This window comes from Haliotis rufescens, unplaced genomic scaffold (assembly GCF_023055435.1).
Source record: "Haliotis rufescens isolate VD_foot unplaced genomic scaffold, xgHalRufe1.0.p SCAF_26, whole genome shotgun sequence".
Classification (NCBI taxonomy): Eukaryota; Metazoa; Mollusca; class Gastropoda; order Lepetellida; family Haliotidae; genus Haliotis; species Haliotis rufescens.
The window spans coordinates 5,040,326-5,054,916 of record NW_025963957.1 but is presented as its reverse complement, the minus strand read 5'-3'; the positions used below and the strand labels follow the sequence as shown (position 1 = coordinate 5,054,916).

At 42.1% G+C, this 14,591-nt stretch overlaps 1 protein-coding gene across 1 annotated transcript; it reads right to left on the bottom strand.

Moving 5' to 3' along the window:
* Positions 1-1,536: 1,536 nt before the first annotated feature.
* Positions 1,537-13,641, bottom strand: LOC124147358 (nucleoporin Nup37-like). The gene is made up of 7 exons (XM_046518050.2): positions 13,407-13,641; positions 12,351-12,475; positions 11,471-11,543; positions 9,685-9,870; positions 7,062-7,243; positions 3,197-3,332; positions 1,537-2,544 (listed from the first exon to the last, which is right to left on the bottom strand). Exons 1-7 carry the CDS (start codon positions 13,548-13,550, stop codon positions 2,428-2,430), a joined length of 963 nt encoding a protein of 320 aa, XP_046374006.2. The 5' UTR covers positions 13,551-13,641; the 3' UTR covers positions 1,537-2,427.
* Between the last annotated feature and the right edge of the window lie 950 nt (positions 13,642-14,591).

Genomic DNA, 14,591 nt, shown 5'->3' with positions numbered 1-14,591 from the left:
GCTGTATGGCACGGTACGTCGCATAACTAGCCTTCTGTGTAGCATAGTGCATCACATGACTAGCGTGTGTAAAAAGGTGCACCCAATTACTAGCCTTCTGTGTGTGATGGTGGATCACATTACTGGCATGCTGTGTAGTATGATGCATTCTATGACTAGCCAGTTGTGTAGCATGATAACAGCTGGCTGTGTAAAGAAGTGTCACAAGACTAGCCTGCCGTGTACTGTGGTAGGTCACACGACAAGCCTGCTGTGGACCAGCTGAAATGTTTTGTGTCAGCATTGCACTTTTGACACTGCGTAAACAGCCATGAATATCAAGTTAGTGATGAATTTTCATATCATTACATGTTACACATACCAGAAACATACCTGTGAATATATTACATTGTTTAATGGTGTATTTATTACAAATATATCTCTACTGTATGTCTTTACTTAGGTTTACAACATTTTATCATCATTAAATCATGCACAGTTATTCTATATGTGTATATATTTGTACATTGATCATATTCGCCTGTACACTTTGCTCGATACACTTTATATATCGCTAAGAAGCGTGTTTGTTCTTTATTCACATGTTGGTTATGGATATTAGAATAAGAGTACAATTTGAGAATAGTCAACCTGTTAACTGACTATAAAAGTCCAGTTTTCACCCTTGCAAAACTAGGCTGGAATTACTGGGCTCAATCGTATCGACACAAGTGGCTATTACCAGTTATGTCCCTTCTAAGCCTCTCCTATGGACCAATCAGATTCCAACAAAATGGCGGTGCCCGGTCAGGACTATCTGATCAATAATCAAGATCTTATTGTGATAAAAAGGGTCTTACATTGGAAATACATCAAATCACTTGAGCACCTTGATTAAAAACATGGAAAATATCTGCTGACAACGAGTTGGCAGAGCACATGCTTTGCAAATCTGCATGATCTTCAATCTGATCAAGGCCTTTGAGACACTCCTTAAAACATATAAATTATATTAAAATCCACCATACATTGAAATGTAGCTGTATAGTAAAATACATACATTTTCTACAGTCATTAAATAGAACTTGATGTTTTTAGAGTACTTGACTGTGAATGCCTCAAGCACCAGTAAAAGTATTATCAGCGTGTCCAAAACAGATCACAATTCAAGCAAACAGTGTTAATTGTGTTTTATCACATATCAGGCCTACTTAAAAAAAAACACTTTGTGTTCAAAAACAGAGGGGTGTAAGCTATTTTGCACAAAATATTGACCAGCTGAAATATAAGTAGACTTTGCACACTAAAACCTACTTAGTTTGCAAAATAGACAAATAGCATACACATTTCTGTGTTTTTGAGCACATATTACCGGTAGTATTCTTTTGGTAGGCCTGATCTATGAAACTGTCTTGGTTTGTACGATAAACATGCTTTCCCCAGAATTACACCTTTCTGTCCTAAAGATACAGAGTAAAGACTGAACACTTGCTATGTTTACTTTTCTAAAAGTGGAAACTACCTCACTTCCACATATTTACAAAACAACCCTTGTCATAAGAATCCAACTTTATTCCAGCTATATACAACGTAGGTGACATCAGAGGGAGGAGCTTCTTATACAATATTCAGGATTACTCAGTTGCCTGTTATGAGAATGGGGCACAATACATAAAATCCTCCCAAGCCCATCTTCCCAAGGCAAGGGAGTTTAAAAGTCAAGTTTCTACCCTTTCCAAACTAGGCTGGAATAATTTGTCTGGACGAGCGAGTCTATGCATAGTCCAATCAAAATCAAGTTGTGATATTGACTCCAGGCAACTGCTATGCTGAATTAATTCAATTGCAGAATTAGCAGAGCATGTATACTGTCAGTTGGGCGTCAGATCTTTTCTTGTTTTTAATCGAGGTGCTCAGGTGATGCACTTCACAAGGTAAAACCTGTTTCAATACAATAAGGATATTTATTATTGATAAGATCTTCTTGACTGGGTGCATAAAGCAATCTTTGGTCAGTATGGGGAACATAGAAGGGACACTACTCATTGATCGAGCCCAGAAGTTCCAGCCTTGTTCAGCAAGGGTGGAAACTTGACTTCAAGTCAGTTAACTTCCATGTCTCGGGAAGATGTCCTAAGCCTGTCCACAGAGAGTCGAGGCTCAACAGAGTCCCTGTCAGAGTCCGACATGACCTTCAGCATGTTGTCCAGAGACGGGTGACAATCTGGAATGACAACATGTTTTCTTCCAAATCGAATCATGTCAACACCATTCTGAAATGAGCCGTGGATCAGTCACTCGTGTCAACCCCTGCTTCTGTCACAGGATGCCACAAGAGAGATTCCCCGATCAGTATGGGTATGGATGTAACTTGCATCCGCCTGATAAAGCTGCATCCCCCTGTCACCCTGGTGATCGTACTGTCTGTGTGTATGGTGTGTCACGGCCTCATGCAGACTCCACTACCCACAGATGCACCTTCTTGTCCCCCCCGACGGCGATGATAGGCAGGGTGTGGTGCCAGGTCAGGCCGTATGCCACCTGCAGGCTGGCGTTCACATGGAGCTGCAAACAGAAACATCACTACATGAGATATTGAATAAACATTCAACATATCACAAATATAAAAACATTATCATAAACATTCAACAAAATAGGAATTGGTAAAACAGTATTCCCCCAAATTAGATGCACAATTTGTGGCATCCCCATGTCATCTGCATCACAGAAAACTCAACAATAAGAGTGAGTGAGAGTATAGTTTTACGCCGCTTTTAGCAATATTCCAGCAATATCACGGCAAGGGACACCAGAAATGGGCTTCAACTATTGTACCCATGTCGGAAATCAAACACGGGTCATTGGGGTGACAAGCTAACGCTTTACCCACTAGGCTACCCAACTGCCCCTCAACAATACGAGGATTGGGTGGTCCGACGTGCTGTCTTGGCTGATGCATGTCATCGTATCTCAGTTGTGCAGACCGATGCTTCAATAGACTTTGTTATTTACAGACTGTGGCATTAAACAAATAATACCCTTACTGAGATGGCTTAAGTACCAGTCAGCTAGGAGCATCTAATAACCAGTTCCTGATTCAGTGTCACTGGATCTTTAGGAAAGTCGGATGTGGCTATTGTAGTCTTGCACTCAATAGAAGATACTATTGCCAGGGAATAAGAGTATTTCTGGTTTGTTTTACATTAGCTTGACAAACCTGTTGATGTCGAGTGTTGAAGACTTTGACTTGTCGCCCAGGACGACCAATGGTTGCTAGGAGACTCTGGTGACATCGAGCAAACTTGAAGTACTTTGTTCCCTCTATGTGAGCCTGGCGCTTCTCAATGGGTTGACTGCAACAGAACTGGAACCACTTGTACAACACCCTACACCCAACATATACCCCTAGTTAACCCTACACCCCACATACACCCCTAGTTAACCCAAGACCACACACCCCACATATACCCCCAGTTAACCTAAGACCCTACACCCCACATATACCCCTAGTTAACCCAAGACTCTACACCCCACATATACCCCTAGTTAACCCAAGACCCTACACCCCACATACACCCCTAGTTAACCCAAGACCCTACACCCCACATACACCCCTAGTTAACCCATGCCCCTACACTCCACATACACCCCTAGTTAACCCATGCCCCTACACTCCACATACACCCCTAGTCAACCCATGCCCCTGCACTCCACATACACCCCTAGTTAACCCATGCCCCTACACTCCACATATACCCCTACTTAACCCAAGACCCTACACCCCACATACACCCCTAGTTAACCCAAGACCCTACACCCCACATATACCCCTAGTTAACCCAAGACCCTACACCCCACATATACCCCCAGTTAACCCAAGACTCTACACCCCACATATACCCCTAGTTAACCCAAGACCCTACACCCCACATATACCCCTAGTTAACCCAAGACCCTACACCCCACATACACCCCTAGTTAACCCAAGACCCTACACCCCACATACACCCCTAGTTAACCCAAGACCCTACACCCCACATATACCCCTAGTTAACCCATGCCCTACACTCCACATATACCCCTAGTTAACCCAAGACCCTACACCCCACATATACCCCCAGTTAACCCAAGACCCTACACCCCACATATACCCCTAGTTAACCCAAGACCCTACACCCCACATATACCCCCAGTTAACCCAAGACCCTACACCCAACATACACCCCTGGTTAACCCAAGACCCTACAACCCAAAAATACCTCCAGTTAACTCCAATCTCATTAAAATCAGATCTTAGTTCTCGCTATCGCTAAACAAAGATCTGAGGACATCCCATTACAGGTCACGTCAGAACGACCTTTCATCCGACCATTCAAAGCGTCGCTTACCAGATCATCTTTTTTAATAATGCAAACTCGAAACTGTTTACGAGGTATTCTGAACGACAGTTACGGCCCGTACGACTGATTCCATCAAAATTATCGTCTATCTCTCACTTCCATGGGATAAACATTTGTACGGAGAAGGCTATCCACAGTACGTGGGAAGCACTGCCATACAATCTCAACCATATATTAGACATTCCGGAATGTTCGTTTGTTCAGTTTTCAAAATTTTAATTGAGAACTGTGTCATCATATCTTTCAAGCGTAGTCTGAAATGGAAGTCGCCAAGTTGAAACGAGTGCCGTAAACCTCAAGAAAGATGCTTTCTAATTGGCTGATGTTGACTTCTTGTTAGTCATTTCAGTGGTTGGTCAAAGTTCGCGAAAGGTCGTTCTGACGTGACCTGTAACGGGATGTCCTCAGATCTTTGTTTGGCGGCAGCGAGAACTAAGATCTGATTTTAATGAGATTGAGTTAACTCAAGACAAAATCCAACATATATCCCTAGTTAACCCAATACCCCACATATACCCCCATTTAACCCAATACTCCACATATACCCCTAGTTAAATCAATACTCCACATGAACCCCTAGTTAACCCAATACCCAAATATACCCTCAGTTAACCCAATACTCCACATATACCCCTAGTTAACCCAATACCCCACATATACCCCTAGTTAACCCAATACTCCACATATACCCCTATTAAACCCAATACTCCACATCTACCCCTAGTTAACCCAATACTCCACATATACCCCTAGTTGACCCAATACCCAACATATACCCCTAGTTAACCCAATACCTCACATCTACCCCTACATAACGAAATACCCCACATATACCCTCAGTTAACCCAATACCCCACATAAAACCCTAGTTAACCTAATACCAAACACATACCCCTAGTTAACCCAATACTCCACATATACCCTAGTTGACCTAATACCCAACATATACCCCTAGTTAACCCAATACTCCACATATACCCCCATTTCACCCAATACTCCACATATACCCCTAGTTAACACAATACACCACATTTACCCCTAGTTAACCAAATACCAAACACATACCCCTAGTTAACCCAATACTCCACATATACCCTAGTTGACCTAATACCCAACATATACCCCTAGTTAACCCAATACTCCACATATACCCCCATTTCACCAAATACTCCACATATACCCCTAGTTAACACAATACACCACATTTACCCCTGGTTAACCAAATACCAAACACATACCCCTAGTTAACCCAATACTCAACATATACCCCTAGTTAACCAAATACCAAACACATACCCCTAGTTAACCCAATACTCCACATATACCCCTAGTTGACCAAATACCCAACATATAACCCTAGTTAACACAAAACCCAACATATACAACTAGTTAACCCAATACCCCACATATACAACAAGTTAACCCAATACACCACATATACAACTAGTTAACCCAATACCCCACATATACAACTAGTTAGGTGAGGTGAGGTGAAATGGGGTTTAACGTCGCGTCCAAGATTATTGCACTTATATAGCGACGTGCATGCACATGTATGTATGTGTGAGGGTGCTTGTACTAGTCCGGACTAATGCCGATTTATAGTGCTAGCTCACTGAGATACCATGCCGCAGTTTAACAAGAATACCCCACTCAGACACAGTATACTGACTCCGAGCCGACCAGTCCTTGTTTTAGCCCCTTAATGCTGAGCGCCTGACAGGGTAACAAGTACCATCTTTTAACGTCTTTTGGTATAACGCGGCCGGGAATCGAACCCCGGACCTTCCGCTCTCCGGGGGAACACTCTTCCACTAGACCACGGAGGCGGTCTACAACAAGTTAACCCAATACTCCACATATACCCCTTGTTAACCCAATACCCCTAGTTAACCCAATACTCCTAATATACCCCTTAGTTAACCCAATACTCCTAATATACCCCTTAGTTAACCCAATACCCCTAGTTAACCCAATACTCCTAATATACCCTAGTTAACCCAATACTCCTAATATACCCCTTAGTTAACCCAATACTCCTAATATACCCCTAGTTAACCCAATACTCCTAATATACCCCTAGTTAACCCAATACTCCTAATATACCCCTAGTTAACCCAATACTCCTAATATACCCCTAGTTAACCCAATACCCCTAATATACCCCTAGTTAACCCAATACCCCTAATATACCCCTAGTTAACCCAATACTCCTAATATACCCCTAGTTAACCCAATACCCCTAATATACCCCTAGTTAACCCAATACTCCTAATATACCCCTAGTTAACCCAATACCCCTAATATACCCCTAGTTAACCCAATACCCCTAATATACCCCTAGTTAACCCAATACTCCACATATACAACTAGTTAACCCAATACACCACATGTACCCCTAGATAACCCAATACACCACATGTACCCCTAGTTAACCCAATACACCACACATAGAGACTCCAAGATGTTCTAATAGGACAGACTTACAGAGGTTGTTCCTATCAACCAGTGTCGTGTGTGACGTGTGTGATGTCATGTGTGATGTGTGTGTCGTGTGTGATTATCTTACTTGGCTGTTCAAGTTAGGCTCTTTCTAATCATATTATGTAATCACTTAGCATTTTGTTTCATGGTATATCTGACTGTAACCATGGCAACAAACTGCAGGTAGAGACAACTCACCTGGAGACTGATGTATCAAAGATGAGCCAGTCTGTCCCTGCAATGGCCCCCACCTGAAGACTGCTGTGTCTTGACCAATCGGCAGCCAGCGAGGGCACCTGACCACAACTTAGACTCATGATTGGTTGCTGGTTCGTTAGACTGAAAATCCGAATCACTCCATTCTTCTGTCCAACTAAAATCTGAAATATTCAGAACTTGATGTGGACGCAGAAAAACCTGGAAGACTCAATCGCTATGACTACACTTAGGCATCTCTGAGTTTACACACAAGGGATCGAAAAATCTACGCATCCGTATGTATTGACGAGTGAAGGCATGTGCAGCCGAGAAAGTATTGAACAAACGCTTGTCCTATTGTGTACATATTTTAGTTGTATCGATTCATTTCTAATCAAATTCAACAAAAATACCATATTTGCTTCAGTAGGGTGCACACTTGGGTTGGGACGAGTCCAAATTTACTACCCAGGTACCCGACCCCATATTACCCAACCCTACCCGGGTACCCGCTGTTGTCTCAAAATGTGGGAACAAAATGAATGTCTGATTGGGAATTGTTTTACCACAGCCCTGGCAAAAAGTATTTAGATACATGTATCAAACGATCAGATCATACGTTCACTGAAGTTGACTGAGTGAGTGAGTTAGGATTAACACCGCTTTTAACAGTATTCCAGTTATATCGCGGCGTGTCAGCTTAATGTGGGAGGAAAGCCCAAAGTGATGAAGGTCCCAGACGTTTACCACTTCGGTGAAACCCACGAGCACAGGTATGGTGCTGACAAACCTAGAAACATAATCGGGGCGAACCGGGATTCGAACCCACAATCATAGGTTTCTGGCGTGCCCAAGGGACGCAACTCTGCACAGCGAATCGCAGTGCCTTAGACGACTGGGCCACCCTGATCCCCTGAAGTTGACTGAAGCTTTATCTTTACTCAAACATATTGAAGTCAAAAGGAATGAGTGCATTGTCAGAGAGAAATGCGAACATTAGCGACTTGTAGAGTAACCACTGAGCTATAGTGAGTTTTGGTCATTAAACAATATATCACATGACTAACCACGGGCCCGGGTAGTCCCTTGGGTACCCGGGTCCTTCTTACGAACCCCCTGACACAATACCTGAGTTACCCGTCCCAGCCCTAGTGTACACCCAAGTATAATGCACCCCCCCCCTCTAGGTGCTTAAGTATTTTGGAAAAAATGTTTGAGTATTATGCACAGAAAAATATCCCATCGTCTTCCTTCAGCGAATACAGGTAAACAAGCAGGTGATTACAAACTTGGACAATACAAATTTGAAATTTAAGATAAAACACATCTCTAGACATTATGATTTACCGTTTAAATTGTATTTCCTTTTCTGCTAGGCATTGTTTAATATACAAAGATTAAGATTACCGGTTGTATTTTCTTGTAAAATTTGCCGGAAGCAACAATCAGCTATACACACTTTTTCTCATAATCTACCAGTGATTCTGTTAGAATGACCTGATAACATAACTCCAAAGAATTTTGAAGCAATGATCGGAAGAATTGTTTGAAACTATTGTTTTCGCAGGAATAATATATTCAAGTATCATTTTATTTTAGTTACAACTTTACTATATAAATTTAAAATAAAAATAACCATAAGCGAAGCACTTTTGTACAGATGATCACTATTGCCGATTTATTTTTACATATTGAACAATCTGAGCCATTACTGTTGAGGCTCCCACACAAGTTATGAATTAACTTCAGTCAGCACAATATCACGCAAAATCCAGACCCGATTATTTACAGACCACCGTCATATAGCTCTAATATTGCATACATTATATTGTTATTTTGTTTGTTTCTCCTACCTTGTGTAAAAATATCATCATCAATGATCATGTGTACATATATAACTATATGCTTGTGTAGGATTCACTTGATGAATGATGAAGGGTCAAGAAATAGCTCTGAAATGCCGTTGCACAGAATAAAACAAGTCAGGTATAAAAAGGTGTGATGTATTTATCATGTTCCCCCACCCAATATGCCATAGGTAAATTAGGAATCTGGCACGACAGTAGATATGCAGAGCTCCAGATAACTTTTTATACAATTGAGTTTTTACTCTAGGGTTTCTATTTTATTTGGGTTACTACATTTTTCATTGGGTAACCAATATTTCATTCATCTATTCATCACTCAATTGGGTTTTTCCCCAAATTAGTGAACATTTTAAGATTTTAAAAAAAATTAAATAATGAAATAAAGTTTTAGATGTATATAACTGTTCTAAATATATACATGATATAGGCTTGACTCGGAAAGTAAATTAGCTCATAATTGTGTTTCGGAAATTAGCTCCTTTGAACGCATGCTGAAATAGCTTCACTGGGTATTTACGCATGCTGTTTTTATACATTTGAGTTTTTTATTTAATGCATGTGTTTCTGTACAAAAGTTAATTGAAAGTAATTGGGTTTTGAATATTTTTGGGGGGTATTTTACGCAAATACACAGCTTAACTGTAGCTCTGAGATAAGTGCATCTGGTATGTATTAGGTGACATAGCCACACTCTTTCTTAAGAAACACTGAAAAAAATCATTTTGCCTCTGATTTGACTTGATGCCTTGTCTTACCTTGAGCGGCTCCTCGGAGTGCCAGCACACACTCATGCCCGGCGACGTCAGCTGGAACACCAGCAACTGTTGACCCTCTGTTGACCATATTCGGCATGTCAGGTCATCACTGGTACTGGCAAACTTTGACCCATCCCCAGGGTCAAAGGTCACAGCATTGACAAAGTCATTATGACCACAATATGTCTGTAAATTGAAAGACATCTTGGCAACAGTTTGAAAATAAAATCACACTAAAAAAACCCTAGTCTCTAGAAGAATAAGACAATAACATAACAACTACCAAGAAGGATGGATTATTTCTCCTGAGGTAATAACACGAATTAAGATACTAGTGGGGTCATGATATATATGTACCATGATACAGAGAGAATGCCAGCAAACAAGCAGATTTGACTTGTGCAGGTTCACTTGTATTCAACTGGTCCACCATCTTCCCAAGGCATGGGAGGTAGCTGACTATAAAAGTCTAGTTTCCAACCTTGCCGAACTAGGCTGGAATTTTGTGGCTCGACTGTAGCGCTAACAGTGGCTATTACGAGTTATGTCCCTTCTATGTCCCTCCTACTGACCAATTTGAACATGATTAGATTTGGAAAGTATCTGTTGATGCCATTATAGTACAGATGCTCTGCAAATCCTGAAATTGACAGAAATCTGCACGACAGTCGCCATGTTGTTTATGAACCGGATGTCAATTTCGTTAGCAATTTTAATTGGATTATGCATCATGATACATAGACTCATTAGTCCAGCCAAAATACAACTACATTATTCCACCTTAGTTTGGCAAGGGTGGCACACTCTGCAACCATTGATGCCAACCAATGCCCTGCTTACCAGTTTATACACTCCTTCCTTATTTCACAATAACGGTAAAGAGCGCTGAGTGTTTCCCACCTGCTGCAATTGTGAACTCCCCTGTCTACTGGTGTCCACACCCCTCCCTTATTTCACAATAAACATGACGAAGGTAAGGAGCACTGAGTGTTTCCCACCTGCTGCAATTGTGAACTCCCCTGTCTACTGGTGTCCACACCCCTCCCTTATTTCACAATAAACATGACGAAGGTAAGGAGCGCTGAGTGTTTCCCACCTGCTGCAATTGTGAACTCCCCTGTCTACTGGTGTCCACACCCCTCCCTTATTTCACAATAAACATGACGAAGGTAAGGAGCGCTGAGTGTTTCCCACCTGCTGCAATTGTGAACTCCCCTGTCTACTGGTGTCCACACCCCTCCCTTATTTCACAATAAACATGACGAAGGTAAGGAGCGCTGAGTGTTTCCCACCTGCTGCAATTGTGAACTCCCCTGTCTACTGGTGTCCACACCCCTCCCTTATTTCACAATAAACATGACGAAGGTAAGGAGCACTGAGTGTTTCCAAACCTGCTGCAATTGTGAACTCCCCTGTCTACTGGTGTCCACACCCCTCCCTTATTTCACAATAAACATGACGAAGGTAAGGAGCACTGAGTGTTTCCAAACCTGCTGCAATTGTGGACTCCCCTGTCTACCGGTGTCCACACCCCTCCCTTATTTCACAATAAACACGACAAAGGTAAGGAGCACTGAGTGTTTCCAAACCTGCTGCAATTGTGGACTCCCCTGTCTACTGGTGTCCACATCCCTCCCTTATTTCACAATAAACACGACGAAGGTAAGGAGCACTGAGTGTTTCCAAACCTGCTGCAATTGTGGACTCCCCTGTCTACCGGTGTCCCCACCCCTCCCTTATTTCACAATAAACACGACGAAGGTAGGGAGCACTGAATGTTTCTCACCTGCTCTGTGGTGTTATCTTTGCCATCAGAGTGGAAAAGATTCAACTTGTAGTCTTCCCCGGCACACACAAAACTGCAAATAAAGGAATTACCCAGGGCGAACATGGTGAAATACATACTGAGGCACAAAACTAAGAGTGTGTGAGTGCATGAGTAAGTTTAGTCTAACGCCGCTTTGAACAGTATTCCAAATCACATATCACAGAGTGTGGGCTTAATGTGGGAGGAAAGCCGAAAGTGATGCAGGTCTCAGACTTTTACCACTTTGGTGAAACCCACGAGCATGGGTAATTTTGAAACATCCATCTCCTGTTTCTAACTTGGAAGCTGTACATGAGGTCTGCTTGGACCCCATACAAGAGAATATGTGAGTGAGTCAAAGAGTTGGATTTAACACCACTTTGAAAAGTTCTTATATCACTAATCTGACTTAGTCATTGACTTATGTCAGCTATAGCCCTCAAAATTCTTTTTTTTTTTTGAGGATTTTAAGAGCCAAACTTCAGCTTTTAGGAGACAACAAATGTCCTAAACAGATATTGTAGCCAGTTATGTTTACTTTTAGGTAGTGGCGAGCAGTAGCGAGTGAGTATGGTTTTACGCTGCTTTTAGCAATATTCAAGCAATATCAAGGCTGGGGACACCAGAAATGGGCTTCACATATTGTACCCATGTCAGGATTCGAACCCGAGTTTTCAGCAGGACGAGTGAACGCTTTAACCAGTAGACTACCCGACCACCCTGGTGAGCAGTAGACAAATTTAGGTTGCTAATCATAGGTTTAAGTCGCTTTTGGCAAACCAAAATGGTCGCTACTTAGAGGGCTGCAGCTAAAGTCGACGGACAGCCGGTGGTTCTCCCCGACCTGTTGATGTGTTACCTGATGTTCTTGGGCAGGATACTGAGGGAAGTGGAAGGGCTCCAGGCGAGCGCTGTGGTGTTGGTAGATGATTGGAAGTCATGGATCTGAGAGTACTGAACTCCATCCACGGTCGCATCCTCCTCCTGCATCAAACATACACAACCGTCACATGACCCATACTCCACCTGTTGTCGCCATATACACACACAACCATTACATGACCCTTACTCCACCTGTTGTCACCATACACACAACCGTCACATGACCCATACTCCACTTCTTGTCGCCATTTACACAACCATCACATGACCCATACTCCACCTGTTGTCGCCATATACACAACCATCACATATACTCTCATCCTCTACATCTCCATGGCTCAACAGTGATCAATTGACTGAAAAAACATAGCAAAAGTAATCAATGGCTGAAAATATGAGATCAACAGAACCAAAGGTGTGGCTCCAGGGGTTAGTGTTAGTTTACCGAAGTGCTAAGCCTGGAGATGTCCAGGATGACAAACACTACCCTGACACATACACAAGCGTCACATTAAAACTCAAAAAGTAATTGAAACGTTTGAAACTTATTCACAAAATATGAATACTTGTCATTTCTTTTCGTCGTGACTCAGACGCCACAATTATTAATGACGGAATGTTCTGACAGGTGCACAGTACTTCACATGAACCCTTCACAGGCTGAACGTGTGTATTCTCATGTCGGCAGCTTTGATGACATAACACCTCTCGTTATAACGCAAAGATCACAATCAAATAGGGCTGTTTGAAAATAGGGTACTCGACAATATCCGACGGGATTCACTCAACACAAAGCATTGATTTTATTTGATGTATACTTTCTCGGTCGTCTGCGAGTTCTCTTGTTATTATTATTAGTTCCATATGGTCCTGTGGTAATAACAATATCATCTCAGTAAATTGGGATATATCTCTTCGACTTCATATCTGCCCTAAACATAGACATAGTAAAATATTTGTCTAGTTCGCGGTTTATGTTTACGGTCACGAACTTAGGATACTCAGAGATATAAATAAGCAATAATGTGATAACCTGAAATCGACAAGTGAAGATTGAAATTCGAGTTGAAGTGGCGACGGCTAGTAACTGCGAGCTCCACTCGAAGGGTGAGAATTCCACACACTGAACCACATCGTGACAGGGGATGCTGTATGCAGTACTGCGGCCGTCCTCCATAGTTTATAAACAAAATATATCACATGTGCCGCTGATTTGTTTTGGCGCTCCCTACTTGACGGGAAATAGATTCAGAGTTACGTCCCCTATCATATCAAGCTCCAAGCTCCTTCCCAGCGCGTGACACCTTCGTTACACTCTCAGAATAGAGAGCTCCGCCGACCGGCTATCGCTGCGAGGAGCTTGAACATTCAGAACAACTCGTCCTTATCCGGTTATCATCGGCATCTGTCGGACGGAGGCGCGCAAAAGACGTGAAAGGCACATGAACATGTACAAGATATATGTATGCGAATGTGAGACAAGTAAGCTCAGGACCCTGGGAAGCGTTGAAACGTGAATATGAGTAATGTGATTTTGTATAAACCTGATAAAAAAAAACCCGTTTTCTTCGAAGAGTTAAAGTGTATTGGTGGTTAATTGGACCACGGACCTATATAACCGTGATTGGACTGAAGATTGACGCCAGATTGCCAAATTAAAAAATAATTAAAAACACAAATTACAAACCCTGTTAAACATTTTGGGAGTTGTGTGCACCTCACAATATTTATGACTATCATGTCTGGTTATTTTCGAATGAATATTGTATATTTGTGTTATCTATCCCACGGTGGGGGACTCCAGAAATGGGCTTCACACATTGTACCCATGTGGGAAAGCGAACCTAAGCCTTCAGCGTGACGAGTGAACGCTTTAACAACTAGGCTTCCCCACTCCCCGGCAGCTGGGTATAAAATGTCACCTAATAATGAGGTGTCTATAAAGACCTATTCACATGTAGACCTTTACTCGTGTGAGTATTGATATAATACAAGTAAATTTACTTAAGGTCAGCAGTTTTGTCACGTGAACGCATTTTCATATGTGAATAGATACTCCTTTTGTAAATGTGCATGGCCGGAAGAGGTCAAACAAAGGTATATTCACTCACAGGTAAATGTACTTCTATGCAAAAAGTGTCTCGTGATCAGGGTGAATATATGTTTATTCGAGCAAACAGGGAGCCGTTTTCGTGGGCTTGATCAGAAAGAATGGTCA

Excerpts from the sequence above, each read along its gene's own strand:
- LOC124147358 (XM_046518050.2), bottom strand. The coding sequence starts at position 13,550 with ATGGAGGACGGCCGCAGTACTGCATACAGCATCCCCTGTCACGATGTG. Across the intron at positions 12,476-13,406 it reads TCTTCACTTGTCGATTTCAG|GAGGAGGATGCGACCGTGGA; the intron begins GTTATCACATTA and ends TGTTTGATGCAG. Across the intron at positions 9,871-11,470 it reads AAGATAACACCACAGAGCAG|ACATATTGTGGTCATAATGA; the intron begins GTGAGAAACATT and ends TTCAATTTACAG.